This window comes from Idiotropiscis lumnitzeri, chromosome 7 (genome assembly GCF_059441095.1).
Source record: "Idiotropiscis lumnitzeri isolate Australia: NSW breed Sydney's pygmy pipehorse chromosome 7, RoL_Ilum_1.0, whole genome shotgun sequence".
Taxonomy (NCBI): domain Eukaryota; kingdom Metazoa; phylum Chordata; class Actinopteri; order Syngnathiformes; family Syngnathidae; genus Idiotropiscis; species Idiotropiscis lumnitzeri.
This window is the reverse complement of record NC_142397.1, coordinates 5,364,560-5,378,810: the sequence shown is the minus strand read 5'-3', so window position 1 is coordinate 5,378,810 and position 14,251 is coordinate 5,364,560. Positions and strand designations below refer to the sequence as shown.

Genomic DNA, 14,251 nt, shown 5'->3' with positions numbered 1-14,251 from the left:
CAGCGTGGGGAAAAACTCTATTAATACCATGACTGAAAACAAGACAACTATTATTGACTCACTCATGAAGCAAAACTATTTCAAACATGAAGCAGACCTGGTGTATGTGGCCTTTTACTGTTAAAGTGTCCTCCCTAATAATTTATTCACCATCTCATGCCGCTCTAGAAACACACTAGACATAACCACTGAATAATTGATGCACTTTTATATCAGGATGACTGATTCACAGGATAATGGACAAGAACAACTCTATGAGTTAATAAAATGAAATGAAATCCTGTCGGACAAGTAATATGCTACTTCAGCAATAATGTTATTTGTTTCTGTCACAGTTTCTTGGTTATTATTTTGAAGCATGAGAAGATTTTTTTTAAATTTTCTTACTAAACATGTTGAGTGTAGCCCCTCACAGGGTGCGTAACCATATTTAATAAATTGAACACCACACTCGCCTTTTTTCTACTCGATTCTTAATTTGCTCTTTGTTTCTTTGGCTGCATTCCGATGGGCCACCGGAACAGCGCCCTTCGAACATGTGTCTCAGGTGTTTTTTTTCCTTCATGTCTCCCTCCTCTAAGATTTGACCTAGAAAAGGGTCGCAGGTTTTTATCAATGATAGCAGCAGTCATCTGGTGTTGTACAAGTACCGAAGCTAAAAACACGTTGCACTGGCAGCCATTTTGGAGTATTTCCACTTGTTTAGCGATGATATATAAAGTACACCAAATGTACCAGCACCAGGAAATAAGGTTGATTTCGCCTTTTTTTTTTTTGCAGTAGAACAAAGGTATATTTAACAAAATGTAGCCAGACGTTGCGGTGGACTTTCAAACTAGCCTAATTTCAGATGCATCACTGCCAATTTTTTGGGGGGGACATGTATACTATTCTTTGGCAGTGATTGAGTTTTAAGAAATGTATTCTTGATGGTAATGTGCTAGCTCATTTTGAACCCATGTCCGTTTTTTGGGCTTCACTCACGCAAGATGCGGCGACATCACCTGTAGTCTAATTTTTTTTTTTTTTACAACACGGATGCGTCTTTGGCTCTTTTGATTCCGAAAAATGTTAACCCCGTACAGAATTTACTTGCATTAAGATGACACCTAAAAAGAATTAAAGTCACACACACACAAAAAAAGAAGTCACAAGAGTTGACATTCACTTTTTGTTCTTTAATCTGAGTTCATTCTGAACAAACTGAGAAGCACACGCACGCGCACGCATACACGCGCACACAAAAAGATCACAACGAGCACATCATCATCTGCGTCTCTCCATCCATTATCTGAGCCGCTTGTCCTCCGTTTGCGTTTTTTGTCCCTTTATAGGTTTTCTTCACTGATGAGAAAATGTGACGCCAACCAGAATAAAACAGACCAATAAAAAAAAAATGTGGCGGCCTTCAGCACCATGGAGTGGGAGTGGACATGGTGGCACTTTTTTGTCTTCTTTGTGGTGATGGTGACGTGGACACACACGCACACACACACACGCGCAAGCACACAATCAAGTAGTGTCGTGTTTTGGAGGCACCCAGTGCATGTTCATGCTGGAAACATCGATGAGGGAGTTTTAGCGGCACACTGAAAAGAAACCGTGCACAAATATGAAATTAATCGTGTACGTTTATGAGGGGAAAAAAGACATACATTTTTTTTATTTTTTTTAGATATTACATTTATTTCATACTACACTGTTGTTGTGTTGTTTCTACTTAACTAATGTTACTTATATGTTACTGTTACAAGTTTCATCATGTAAAACGTACAAAAAATTGCATAATATTACATTTTCCTTCAAATATTATAACATTTAAAATTTTTGTCATAATAATCTGACTTTTCATTCTCGCATAATAATTACCTTAAGGCCTATCCTTATAATATTAAAGTTAGTCTCTAAAAATGACAAATAACATGTTTAGGCTTGTAAAACTAAGACTATGTTTTCTAATTCACAAGTTTACCTAAATTGTAATTAAAGCTTATTTTTCCCCCCAATATTATAACTTTTTACGTCATTCTGGTAAAATTTTGGACTTTTTGCAACTTCCAGTTCATGAATTAATCTAATACTACTAATAATAATAGCCTTAATATTTTTTTAATTATTTTTTTTTCCTGCGAAGATAATTTAAGTAATATTATGCCTTTTTTCTTTCAATATTACACAACTCTTAAGTAATACTATGACTTTATTTGACTTTACTTTTACACCTATTCGTGTATCATCAAGAAAATCTTCTGAAATTTGTCGGGGTTTTTTCATGTAAAATTAGGACCGGCGTATAATGTCACATTTTTAATCTCGTAAATTATGACTAAATGTTTTTAAATACCAATTTCTTTTCGGTATAAATAAAGCATTTACGATTTTTTTCCTTCTAATATTAAACCTTTTGAGCTACAGAATTTTTGGGGTATTTTTTTTTTCTCTTTAAAACTTTAATCATGTGAATTATAATTTCATATATTTTTCAATTAACGTTTTTTTTGTTTTAGATTTTTGGGTTTACTTTTCTTGCAATATTACTTTTACTTGTCCCGAAGAAGTTGTTTCCATACCATTATTAATTTATTTTGTTCTTTTCTCCATTTTATGACCGTTTTCTTGCCCTCTTTATTTTTACATTTCAGGGTAGCCTCAAGACTCCCACACAAAATGTAAATTATTGGCTTCCTGTGTAATGTTTCTTTACATATTGAATCGAAAGTAGGATGTGGGGCTACAAGACTACAATCTCCTTTAAAAACTACACTTTTGTTATTAGTGTAACAATATGGTTGGAGCGGGAACCACTTGCTGGTTTGTGTTTACTTCATAGCTTGTACAGCCATTACTAGACTAGGTCATTTTTTCTTACTACTACACATGCATATATTTTAAACAGCACATCATATATGGATCCTAAAAGGCTCAATTTACAAGCTATAATGCATACTGTCAATCGGGCTGGGGGGCGTTGCATGCAAGCTGCAGGGAATTCTAGTTCAATTGATTTGGTATCTTAGCAACCAAATGGATGAAACTGGAGATCAGCCACTGATGGAGGAAAAAAAAAAAACAGAACTGCCGAGGCACTGTAACGAGAAAATCGACCCTCCCCCCCCCCCCCCCTCACAAAATGAGTTTTTACAATCATTGGATGTGGAGTCCGAGTGTAAAATGCCCTTTAGTACAGCAAATATAAGCATGGCTCTTCGGGATTCATGTGCAAATTAGGTGCTAAATTAATCATAATATTAATAATATTAGAAAAATGCAATTTCTGGAAAAATTGTGTGGAAATCTGAATCTAGAAAAAAAAAATTAATCATGTGCAATTGGAGTCATGTGGCACAGCATGGAATGACATGGGAAGTTCTAGAATGATTCTGAATAGTTTTGAATGATATAAAATAATTTTGGTGAAAAATAAGCACAATGTTGGTGAAAAATGTGCAATACGTAAAATGAAAAATGTGGTGCAAAGGCGCTATGATATTGAATGACATTTAAAGGTATGATGATTAAATGATGTGGAATTATTTTTGTGAAAATGTGCAATAGTTTGGTGAGAAGTGAAACATTCTTGGTTTATTAACAATGAATGGAGCAGTGATGGGTGAAAAATTGGAAAATAACAGCGCTTACGGCGTGAACGTTTGAAAGATGCTGAAGTGGAAATGGAGAGAATCGGTCAATAAATGTGGAAGGAAAAGCATAAAAAAAACTGATGAGCCTGAAGTATAATAAAGTTAAATGGTGTCGGATACCACATGTGTTACACGTCTAGCAGTCGCGCAATAAATCATCTCTGAGCACGCACTCATTTGCTCTCTGTTGCACAAACACACTTACATACACATTGTACATGTACATGAGCTAAAGGTGAAATGACGAAAAAAAGCCGTGAAGCAAATCGACACACATGTTGCAAATAGGCTGACCAACACATGGACGGGCAGGTGTTACTGTTTGGCCTCGGCTAGTCTATTGCTGATCTCTTTGTTCTTCTTGGTGACGCCTGTCTCAGCTGCGGCCGCTTCTTCTTTCTTCTTCGTGGACGCGGCCAGCAATTTCTTCTCCTTGCTCTCCTTGGCTTTTTTCACAGCCTTCGCCGTCGTCGTTTTCTTTGGCCTCATGCGAGACGCCGGCTTGTCCGTCTGCGAAAAAAAAACCCATCAGAATGTAAATAGAACCAAAAAAATGGTTTATTTATAATTCAACTCTACGCATTAAGCATGCATAGCCTTAAGGTGTCCTAAAGGGTTCATGGGGGTTAGTGGAATGACAATTAAACAGCACAAAAAAATGATCTTTGTGCTTTTTCTTGCGGAGGGGAGAAAGTGACATGATCAGTTTTTACATATTCTATGAGTTTTGGTTAGTGCGATTAAAACTTTCATAGAGTGGATATAAAAAGTCTACACACCCCTGTTCATATGCCCGATTTTTTGTATATATTTTCAATTCCTATTTCCACCTTTCATATGACCTTTAACCTGTACAACCAGGGATAGCGCTACACCGGAAATCTGTGTTGCCCCAGTTAAGCCACTTCACCTCAATATTATGAGTTAGAAAGTCATATCATAAAATTACTTAATAAAAAAAAAAATCACAAATATAGTTTCGTTAAGACCTTAATTTTGCTAAATTATGTCTTGGAATTAATTGGTTCAAGGGTCAAACTGTGGTCCTTCGTTCAACTTTTATGTTGGCATTGTAAATTGTAAAAACAATTATGACAAAAGGAATGGAAAATGATGGCCCGCTGACATCAGCATGCGGAAAATTTTAGCCGATTGTTGATTTGGGTCGTGTAAGACGAAGTTAACTACTGGATATTGTAAACTAAAACAATAATAATAATAATAATAATAATAATATAATAATAATAATAATAATAATAATAATAATCATGACAAAAAAATCCCTACATATGTGTGACATTTACAAACAGAAAGATAAACAAAAATTTCGGCAGGACATTGTGTCATTTTGTGATGAAATTAATTCGCTCCACGGTCTTCATGAAATCTCACTTCTCCTTTTTAAGAATGGTGCTCTCATAAATTTCTTAAGCACTATATACAGTATATACAAGGCATCACTAAAACCTGGTCATCTAAAACTATGCATTTGGAGTATGAAGCCACAAAATTGTCATGAATGATTGGCAGGATTAATCAAAAAAATGAGGTGACGCAGGCAACCAGTGACGAGGAGATCTTTAGTAATAAGACAAAGGTAGTGCAGACGCTGTGTGTGTGTGTGTGTGTGTGTGTGTAGTGTCTGAGGTGAGCCTCCATGCTTTTCTAATGGAAACACACCTGACTACAGCAGATTTAGAACAGAGCTGTTCTCAACCTCTGACACGTCCTACGAGAATGAGAAAGGGAGGGAGGGGCTACATGAACACATGTTGACACGCACACACAAAATGGGACAACTATTACTGTGCGACAGCAACAGATCTGATACAAGATGAATACAATCTGATCTGAATAACAATCTGATTATGAATATTATTTAATTTTTTTTAAATCTGACTAACAAACAATTTATCATAGTAAAAATTGCGCTCACCAACTGTACTCACCTAATTAACATGTATGCATTATTATTAATTAGACCGCCTTGCAATTTGCAAATTACGTCCTGGAAATTTCCTTTTAACATATGAAATAATACATAGTATCATTACGAAAAACATCAAACTAATTTATATATCTTGATTTAAAAAAATATATACATTCATTACGACTTCTCACGCATGCGCAGAAGCTCCAGAGTAGTTCGCGTCTCTGTCGGCTTTCGCGGTGTGTTCTTTGGCATTTTCCGGTCCGACGTGCCTACTTCTAGGCCGACGCGATAATTGGCGACGTCGTATTGGCGTGTAGAGGCCTTAAGAGGTGTGTGAGAGTGTATGTTTGTGTGGGTACGTGTGCGTGTGCGGGTACGCGCTCACCTTGGGTGGCTCCTTCCCGGGCTCACTGTACAGGCTGCGTATCCTCCTGCGCTCCAGCAGCTTGTTGTCGGCCGGTTGGGCCTTGACCTGCTCGCCCCTGAAGGTGGCGCTGTAGCTGGTTTCCAGGCTGGTTTCCTTCTCGGCCGGGGGTTTGTACTGTGACGCCGCCTTGATGGGCTTGACTGGTTTCACGTCCTTGTAAGCTTTGAACTCAGTTCTGTAAGACAACAACAACATAAAGTTTAATGTATAGAGTGCAGGTTGGGGAGCATCTTTCTTTATGGACTCAGCTGCTCATTTGGCTCTAATTGTAACTACTTAAGTCTAAAAGTAAAATATATGCAGTGGAATCTCTGAAGATGAACGTCTCAAAACTGGTAGTTCCGCTTTTGGGATGGTCGATTTCAGCGGGTCCACTCTCAGTGTATTTGGAGTCGTGCATTGTTTGAAGGGAATAAAGGCCAGTGAGGCAATACGACATAAATATTCATCTGGTCCCTGCTAATGAGCGTCATATTGATTGTCCATTGTGTAAAGTGTATCAGCTTGGCCATGATAGTCTTTCCACCTAATAAAGCTTAACTGCTCATCACACCATATTCTTATTCATGTCTTAAGTGGGAAGAGAAGCTCGAGAGGCCGGCAATCTCCGTGCAACCAACCACGCAACAGTTTATTGAATTATTCCATCTTGGCCTACGTCACATTTAATAGAATGTGGATGCAGGAAGCCAGCGCTTCAATGTGATTATAGCGAGGAGCATGCATGATTACTGGACAGACAGACTTTTTGCTGGCTTCATTGGCGCTTCATACAACATTGATTTGGCAGAACTGGAAAGGGAGGCCAAGGAGGGGTGAGGGGGTCGGATCAATACATTTGCCTTATCTTTACGGAAATATCACTCACCGAGGTCATGGGGGTCTTGTAACGGGAGAATGTGCAATAAATCACTTCACTGCGCTACTACAGCCTGCTAATACATTGCACATGCACTAGCAGTATATGCTCTCTGTTGAATCCAGTTACTTCGAGCTAAAATTGTATTGTCATGGATTGGACGTACATTGCGTAATGGCTGCAATAACCATTGCCGCGTGGAAAAAGATTTAAAAAACTACTGGACAATTAAGATATCACCTCTTTTGAGTAAATACATTTAAATGGAGTTTATATATGAATATAATTAAAATTTACTTTTAAAATAATATACAGAGGACCCCCACTATTCGTGGGAATAGGGATTGGGGGCGGCCGGCAGTAGTGTGAAAAGTTGTGAAAATATATTTGACACCGAAGTGCATTGGGGGAAAAAAACTGTTTCTTAAACCCCATAAATTATTTAAAAAAAACACAGATAAACCTCCCAAAAAATGGGTATTTCTTTTTAAATATCAAAAAATATTTGTAAAAAAATTTGTGAATCGGTAAATCAGTGGGTGCTGAACCACTAATTACAAATTAGAATTTATCATAATGCTATTTATCATATGCATATCACTATAGATTACGTAAAATGATAAAAGAATAAAAATCAGTATTAAATGGACAAATAAAGGCCTCAACTACTATGTACAGTACCCTCGATGCCAGGTACTCTCAGCGGGCGAGTAAATAAATACCCTCAGAAATGTTGTAGTAAATTAAATAGAACAACAAATGTATTACAATACTATATCCCATATGACAAAATGATGCGGATGTGGTGTTCAGGGACCATCTGTAAAATACAACAACGCTATTCTCAAATGCGTGAGGGCATTTTCAGCATGCTCCGTGCCTTCAAAAAGACGTGCAAAAATGTCTAGTCGACGTTACCTGTAGCTGCTGCTCGAAGTGCTCATTGTCTGCTTAATGTGTCTGTTGAGAGCATCAGCGGCCGCCCTGCCTTGGCCGCTAACGGCGGGCGCCTCTTGGTCTTTCCTCTCGGTGGACTTGTCCCTCCTGGCCGGCTCCTTCGCCTCCTTCTCCTGGAGCTTCTCTTCGATCTCGCTCTTCTCCACGCCGGTCTCCATCTCAGCGGCCACTCGCTCCACCTTCCCCGCAGTGGTGGTGGTGGTGGTGGTGGCGGTGGGTGGGCCGGCTTTGGGGATCCACGGGTGGTCGTGCTTCTTGGGGATGGGCCACGCTTTGTAGTCTTTCTGGTACTGGGTCTCCGGGACGAAGGGGCCGGCCGCTGGTTGGTACTCGTTCCGGGGCTTACAACTGGGCTCCGGACGCACTTTCCACGCCTTGAAGTCTTGCCGCATGACAGAAGAGGAGGCGTCTGAGCCGGCGGCTGCGACGGCGGGCGGTGCCTTGGCGGCCTCCTGCTGGCTCTCCGCAGCGGCCCCCCTCGGTTGCTTGTGCTGGACGTCCGAATATTTAGAGAAGACCAGTGGCACGGCAATGTCCGCCTTGTCCAGTTCGCTCCAGAAGCGGTTGATGCAGCAAGCCCGCGTGATGCACGGCCACGCCATGATGCTTTCTGTCCGCGGTGGTGCTGATGCAGGCTGGTTCGCGGGATTTCCTGTTCGCTGCTTTCCTCCGGGTTCGACGGATGTGGTGAGGTTGCAGGCGTCAAGACGACCCCACCCACGGTTTGCACCTGAACGCAACTGCATGTTTTAGCCAGCAGAGGGAGGAGGTGGCACTTTACTATATGGGCAGTCTAGAATTGGAGAACACTATAACAAATTATACACGCACAAAATACGAAAAACGTGCACCTGCTGGGAAAATTCTAATTCCGTCACTGTATGAGACTAAAAGTAAATATTACCTCAAGTACGAAAACGCTTTCAAGCAATCTTTAAAATGGCGTTTTAGACCCATCAGAGTTGGGGTAAAATGTCACTTCGAGGATCCCCCCCCCCCATCGCGTAATCGCGGTTCGGCACCCACTGACTCATCTGCAACCTTAATGAGGTCAAATGTTTCGGAAAATGGATTGATAATTATTTGTTGCACATTAATTCAACGATAAAAGCATTGGTTGTAAAAATGTAACACACTGAGCAATAAAGATATCGAAATCTGGAGTTGACTAGAAACTTATTTTTAATATACAGGTGTATAAAATGCTAAACATCAGCAAGCAAACATGACTCACCATGAAGAAATCCTTTGAGCCTAGAACATCAATACAAAAATTACCTAATACACAAATGCTGTGTTCTTGTAATATTTGAAGTCCCCGAAGTTGTCATTTATGACAAGCCAGCCTTAGTTGTATTTACCGACTTTACTGGCAAGCAAGAGTGTAATTGGTGCAGCAGTTTCACTTGTGGTGCGACTGCTTTTGGACAGTGATCAAGTCACACCTTCTCAGGGATGGCCTATTAAAATTTGATGTTCCTATTAATTAATTTATTTTTTACATAAACAAGTCAATATTTTCCCCATTTGTTTACACCAGTAAATTCCACACCACAATGCGTGAGCATTAGTCTTTCGAATGTCACTTGAACGACTCACATTAAATACAAAGATGGCAGACAAAAAATGGACGACAGACATGTTTCATTTGGCGGCCACCTCCTCTTCGGGCTCAGCCTCCAGCTCGGGCTCATCTTCAGGGTAGAGTCTGCAGTATTTGTCCACCATGACGTCCAGGTCAGGCTTGACGTGGCTGTTGACGTTGAGCACTGCGAGGCTGCGGTTCCACAGCCGCGCGGGCACGGCGTCCAGGTACGCCCGCAGCCGCTCATCGGCGGCGGTGGTCTGCTGCTCCTCCATCCTGAGAACGGGCAGCGTGGAGAGCACCTTGAGGAAAGCGTTGACGTTTGGAAAGAACTTGATGTCGGGCAGTTGCAGCGTCTCGTGGATGGTGGCGGGAAGGCGCACCTCCTTACCGCGGTGCTTCCACTTGATGCGCCAGCAATGCAGCTCGGCCGCCAGCGTTTCGGGGCTGGGAAGGTCGGCGCGGTACACGTCGGCCGAATTCTCCTCGCTGGTGTTGAACTTCATCTGGCCCATGATGGCGGGCACCAGCGACAGGCACTTGAGGACTTTGAGGTTGACCTCGGAGAACATCTCCTCCACTTCCTGCATGACGCTCTGGATGACAGGCAGCGTGACGTACTCGCGGTAGTAGGCCTCCGCTTGGCTCTCGCCCATGTCTGCGGCGCGTTGCCTCTGAACAAAGAGCCGCGGGACACGCACGGGGATCTCCAGGGAGGCAGCCAAGTTGGTGGCCTCCTCGTACCAGAATTCGTGGTACACCTCGATGTTGTCGTTGACCTCCACGAGTGAATGCATGACGGCCGTCAGGCTGTTGGCGGCACAGAAGGCGTCCAGAGTCTCGCCTTGAAGGTTACGGCCAAACGCTCGGGTGAATGTGAGGACGCTCTTCAGGACCACGGCGGTCATAACCATTTCGAAGTCGGCTAGGGTCTCGGCGAGGGAGTAGGCGGCGGCCACTGCAGCGCTGTCAAACGTGCTCTCGGCATTCTGGTGAACAGCGTCCAGGCAGGCGATGAGCGGCGGCAAGAGGTCGAGGAGCACATCAAAGACGTTGTGTCGCTCGGTCCAGCCTTCGCCGCAGGCTTGATGGAGTGCCGCCACCTTTTCGTCACTCTTCTGATAGTGAGCGGAGATGCACGTGGTCAGCAGGGTCTGCGCCGGAGCGCTCTTGAAGAAGGCAGCCAACCTCCGGAGCGTCTCCATGAGCACCTGCACGTTGGGGAAGGGCAAACTATTGGCCAGGTGGATGTTGAGTGCCATGCGTGAGCACGGCATGTAAAGGGCCAGCGGGTACTTCTCCATCAGGTGCACGGCCACCGCCTTCATCTTGGTGGCAGACGCCCCGGTCACCTTGTGCGCCTGCCCGCGGCAATCTTCCATGACGAGCCCCCAGCGCTCTGTCAGCTGCGCCTCCAGACGCTCCACCAGCGCCAGCTCGTCGCCGTCAAACGGCACAAAGTCCAAAAACTCTTCGCGCAGGACGTTGTGCTGGCTGACAAAGCGAAGGAAGAGCGGCAGGTGTTTGTCGCCGCCAAAGTCCACCAGGTCGTCGGTGACCAGCGAGAAGAAGCGGCCCTCCCTGGCCTCCATCAGCACCTCCTCCCTCACTGTATTCTCACACACGTCCAGGAGCTGGCTCAGCTGCACCGAGGAGAGGAAGTCGCCGTTTACCGGTGTGAGCTCAAAGCGCTTCCTCAGGGCCGCGTCTCCCGCGTGCATGCGGTACTCCAGCACCGCCTGGAAGTTGTTGGATACGTGGTCGCCGTCAAGAGCTTTGAAGGTCTCCAAGGGAATGAGCTGTTTGGACAGCGTCAGGACCACCTCGAACAGCGAGCGCAGGTAATCACGCAGCTGCTTCTCTTCAGCGGACATCTGCGGCTCGTCTACGATCGGATCTTCGGTGGCCGCATCTTTTTTGGACTTCTCAGCAGAGGACGCCACTAAGGAGTTATGAGGGGATTGGTAAGTAACTGGTTAGGACATGACACTACTTTCAAAAAGAAACTTCTTGGATCATATTCTGTCAAACTGAGTTGTTCGTTATCAAATTGATTAGTGTTCTCACTGAATCAAACCGAAACGTTACACTGCAAAATGTACCGTCCTCGAATTGTACTACCCCCCGTGGATCAAGCTTTATTTGCAATGTGGTCGCAATTTACTTACATCTTCTTTCCTTGATTCGTCTTAGGTCCTCCTCCGTCTGGAACCAAAAGGAAGATTCCAAAATAAGAAGTTCGACGAACAAAACATTTAAAGACGCATTGTTTTCCCACTCACAAGTTCTTTGATCTGCTTGCGGTGTTTGACGCGAGGATTCGACAAGTGGCTCGTCAGATCGAAGATGGTGGGAATGGCCGTATCCTTTAGCACCGTCCTGTAGGGGCTCTGACACAGACATAAAACTTATGGACCTTCTCACCATGATGTCACACATAGATTCAAATCACCTCTCATTGCACCAGTAGAGGAGAAGCCTGTGCATTTAATTTCACTATTGAGGAAATGATTGAGAAAACATGGTCAATGGCTTGAATGACGATTGTAGCCTTTTACTCAAGCGTAGTAGTTAGAAAGTGTGTTGTCAGTCCAACGTACACAGAAGCACCCTGGTGCCTAATGCTTCCAAACATTATGAAAAGGGTCATAGTTATGGTCAATGAATACAAGCGTAAGGTACTCACTGTTCTGTACACCAGGGCCGGGTCGAAATGCTTGGCACACAGTCTGTAGTGCTTGTTTAACTGATCAGCAGTCTTAGCCTCCAGGTCCGCTCTGCGGCAGTTCTCTACCCAGATTCGACATCTATAAACACACAACACACACTTTGTTGATATCACTGGAGACATTAAATACATTATTGGATTACCGCGGCCCCAACATAGAAAGTTTGGAGGTTAGGAAAGGGTCGGCGGACAATAACAACAATTACGTACATCATTTTGATATTGGTGTACAATGATCATTCAGGACAAGCCGAGAGTTGCAACAAAATTCAATAACCAATGACAGCAAGTTGATGGCTCTTTTATTTTCAATTTATGCCAAGTGCAAAACAAACTGATTTTATTTTCATTTGGGGTTACGAACATCATCATGTATCTAATTACATTTTGGTCCATTGTATAAAGTATTACACAATGTTGCTATTATTATCAAAACACCGTGATTGTATCGTTATCATCATACCCCAAAATACAGATGTGTCTTCAGTACATCCATTTGCATAAAGTGAGGCAGGTGCAACTTTTGGGTATGAATCGTTGTGGCGTTGCGCTATATTACGTCATCTTGACAAATGTTAATCATATTTGAACCTTTTCATGTTCATGTTCATATACAACCAAATGATGTTTTACAATCGTGAGTTGTAAAAATGGACCACACGCGATGTGTTTAGACGCCAACAAACACTGCTTAGTCCTCCCCTAAAAGCGATACCCTTATATTGACTGCAATACACTTACTTACTTTATAATGGTATAAAATATTATATCTCACCTCTCAGGGTCCCTCGGAAAGCGAAAAAAAGCCAAATCCGACTGTGTACTCTTCCGTGTGCAGTTCGGGGCCGCACAGAAATTCGGCATTTTCAAGCTAACTTGTTAGCAAACTCGTCTACTATTCCTACGTTCGGCTACCGTTTTAAACGTCGTTTCGTTTGCAAAGTCAGACGTGTCAAACCAGATAGAGCACGCCTTATTGCGTCTCACCGGACAGCGTACAAGAAATAATACAATAGCTCAAAAGCGTGCCATTTGACCGTCGTTGAATTTCAAGAACCGCCGAAAAAAGACGACAATCTTTTACTATACGCAGTTTAGACCCCGGCTCTTGATTGGATTGAAACAAACTAAAAGCCACAATCATTGGTTAATTCTATGAGATGTTGACCAATCATAGAACATCTGAAGCCTCACCTCCTCTACGTAAATGTACGTCGCAGAATCGCAGTGTTTCTCAGTGCTGCCATCTAACGGCGATAGATGGCAGTGGCGTGTGTATAACATACATTTCCTTTTTTTCGTTCAAACATTAGTATATACCACGCGATCGTCTCCAAGCCACACTTCGAAATGGGCATAAACACAAAATGGGCACCAAATGGCATCCCGTACCGACATTTAATTATAAAGACCGATTGAAACAGTAGTGTCGTGCGGCTCGTTGGTCTAGGGGTATGATTCTCGCTTAGGGTGCGAGAGGTCCCGGGTTCAAATCCCGGACGAGCCCATACTTTTACAACCTCCGTACGAGTTCGGTTAATCACGTGACAAACACGCCTATTTTACACCAGCTTTAGGTATATCCGGGTATCAGAATTACGTCATTTTAAAATTAACTGAGGAGCCACAAACTTCATCCGATGTCAAGAGTAACGTTTTTTATATTCATTGCACTGTTACTTCTGGTCGTAAGATTTTCTGTAGGATGTGCAAATATTAATAAGTTTTTTTTATAGTTCATCCGGTGAATCTCGTTATGCTAATTTCTCGTTAAATACATAAAATCAAGCATAGTTTTAAACCGAATGTGAAATAAATGTACAAAATCACGATGGGCTCGTCCGGGATTTGAACCCGGGACCTCTCGCACCCGAAGCGAGAATCATACCCCTAGACCAACGAGCCGAGTAGCGGAATCCGTTTTCCTTTGCATTCATAAAGCTGAGTCGTCATCGGCTTCGACTCGCTGAAACCGAACAAATCGACATTTGACCACTAAAGAACGGCATGTCCCAAACATATGAACAAACACTTACAGTAACAAGAGACGCATTAATGACCACGGGTCTGTAGAACAGTATTATACCTTCAATGGCAAACTTCAGCTCTTGAGACGCGAAG

The 14,251-nt window shown here is 42.8% G+C and overlaps 2 protein-coding genes and 2 non-coding genes across 5 annotated transcripts; 1 reads left to right on the top strand and 3 right to left on the bottom strand.

Annotated features, from left to right (window-relative positions):
• Nucleotides 1-3,925: 3,925 nt before the first annotated feature.
• map6b (microtubule-associated protein 6b) lies at nt 3,926-8,666 on the bottom strand. 2 transcript variants are annotated; one of them, XM_088300782.1, is made up of 4 exons: nt 7,779-8,666; nt 5,960-6,176; nt 5,322-5,370; nt 4,029-4,151 (listed from the first exon to the last, which is right to left on the bottom strand). In XM_088300782.1, the coding sequence occupies exons 1-3, from the start codon at nt 8,561-8,563 to the stop codon at nt 5,326-5,328; spliced, it is 1,047 nt and encodes a 348-aa protein (XP_088156908.1). In that variant the 5' UTR covers nt 8,564-8,666; the 3' UTR covers nt 4,029-4,151; nt 5,322-5,325. The 2 variants fall into 2 exon arrangements, with proteins under 2 accessions (XP_088156907.1, XP_088156908.1); XM_088300781.1 differs by lacking the exon at nt 5,322-5,370 and having other exon boundaries at nt 3,926-4,151; nt 7,779-8,647.
• A 315-nt stretch (nt 8,667-8,981) lies between these two features.
• thap12b (THAP domain containing 12b) lies at nt 8,982-13,251 on the bottom strand. Its single transcript, XM_088300780.1, has 5 exons — nt 12,906-13,251; nt 12,089-12,209; nt 11,685-11,792; nt 11,571-11,607; nt 8,982-11,344 (listed from the first exon to the last, which is right to left on the bottom strand). Exons 1-5 carry the CDS (start codon nt 12,992-12,994, stop codon nt 9,462-9,464), a joined length of 2,238 nt encoding a protein of 745 aa, XP_088156906.1. The 5' UTR covers nt 12,995-13,251; the 3' UTR covers nt 8,982-9,461.
• A 314-nt stretch (nt 13,252-13,565) lies between these two features.
• Nucleotides 13,566-13,637, top strand: trnap-agg (transfer RNA proline (anticodon AGG)). Its single transcript has one exon. It is a non-coding gene; the product is annotated as a tRNA-Pro (tRNA).
• Nucleotides 13,638-13,963: 326 nt separating this feature from the next.
• trnap-cgg (transfer RNA proline (anticodon CGG)) lies at nt 13,964-14,035 on the bottom strand. Its single transcript has one exon. It is a non-coding gene; the product is annotated as a tRNA-Pro (tRNA).
• Nucleotides 14,036-14,251: the final 216 nt, after the last annotated feature.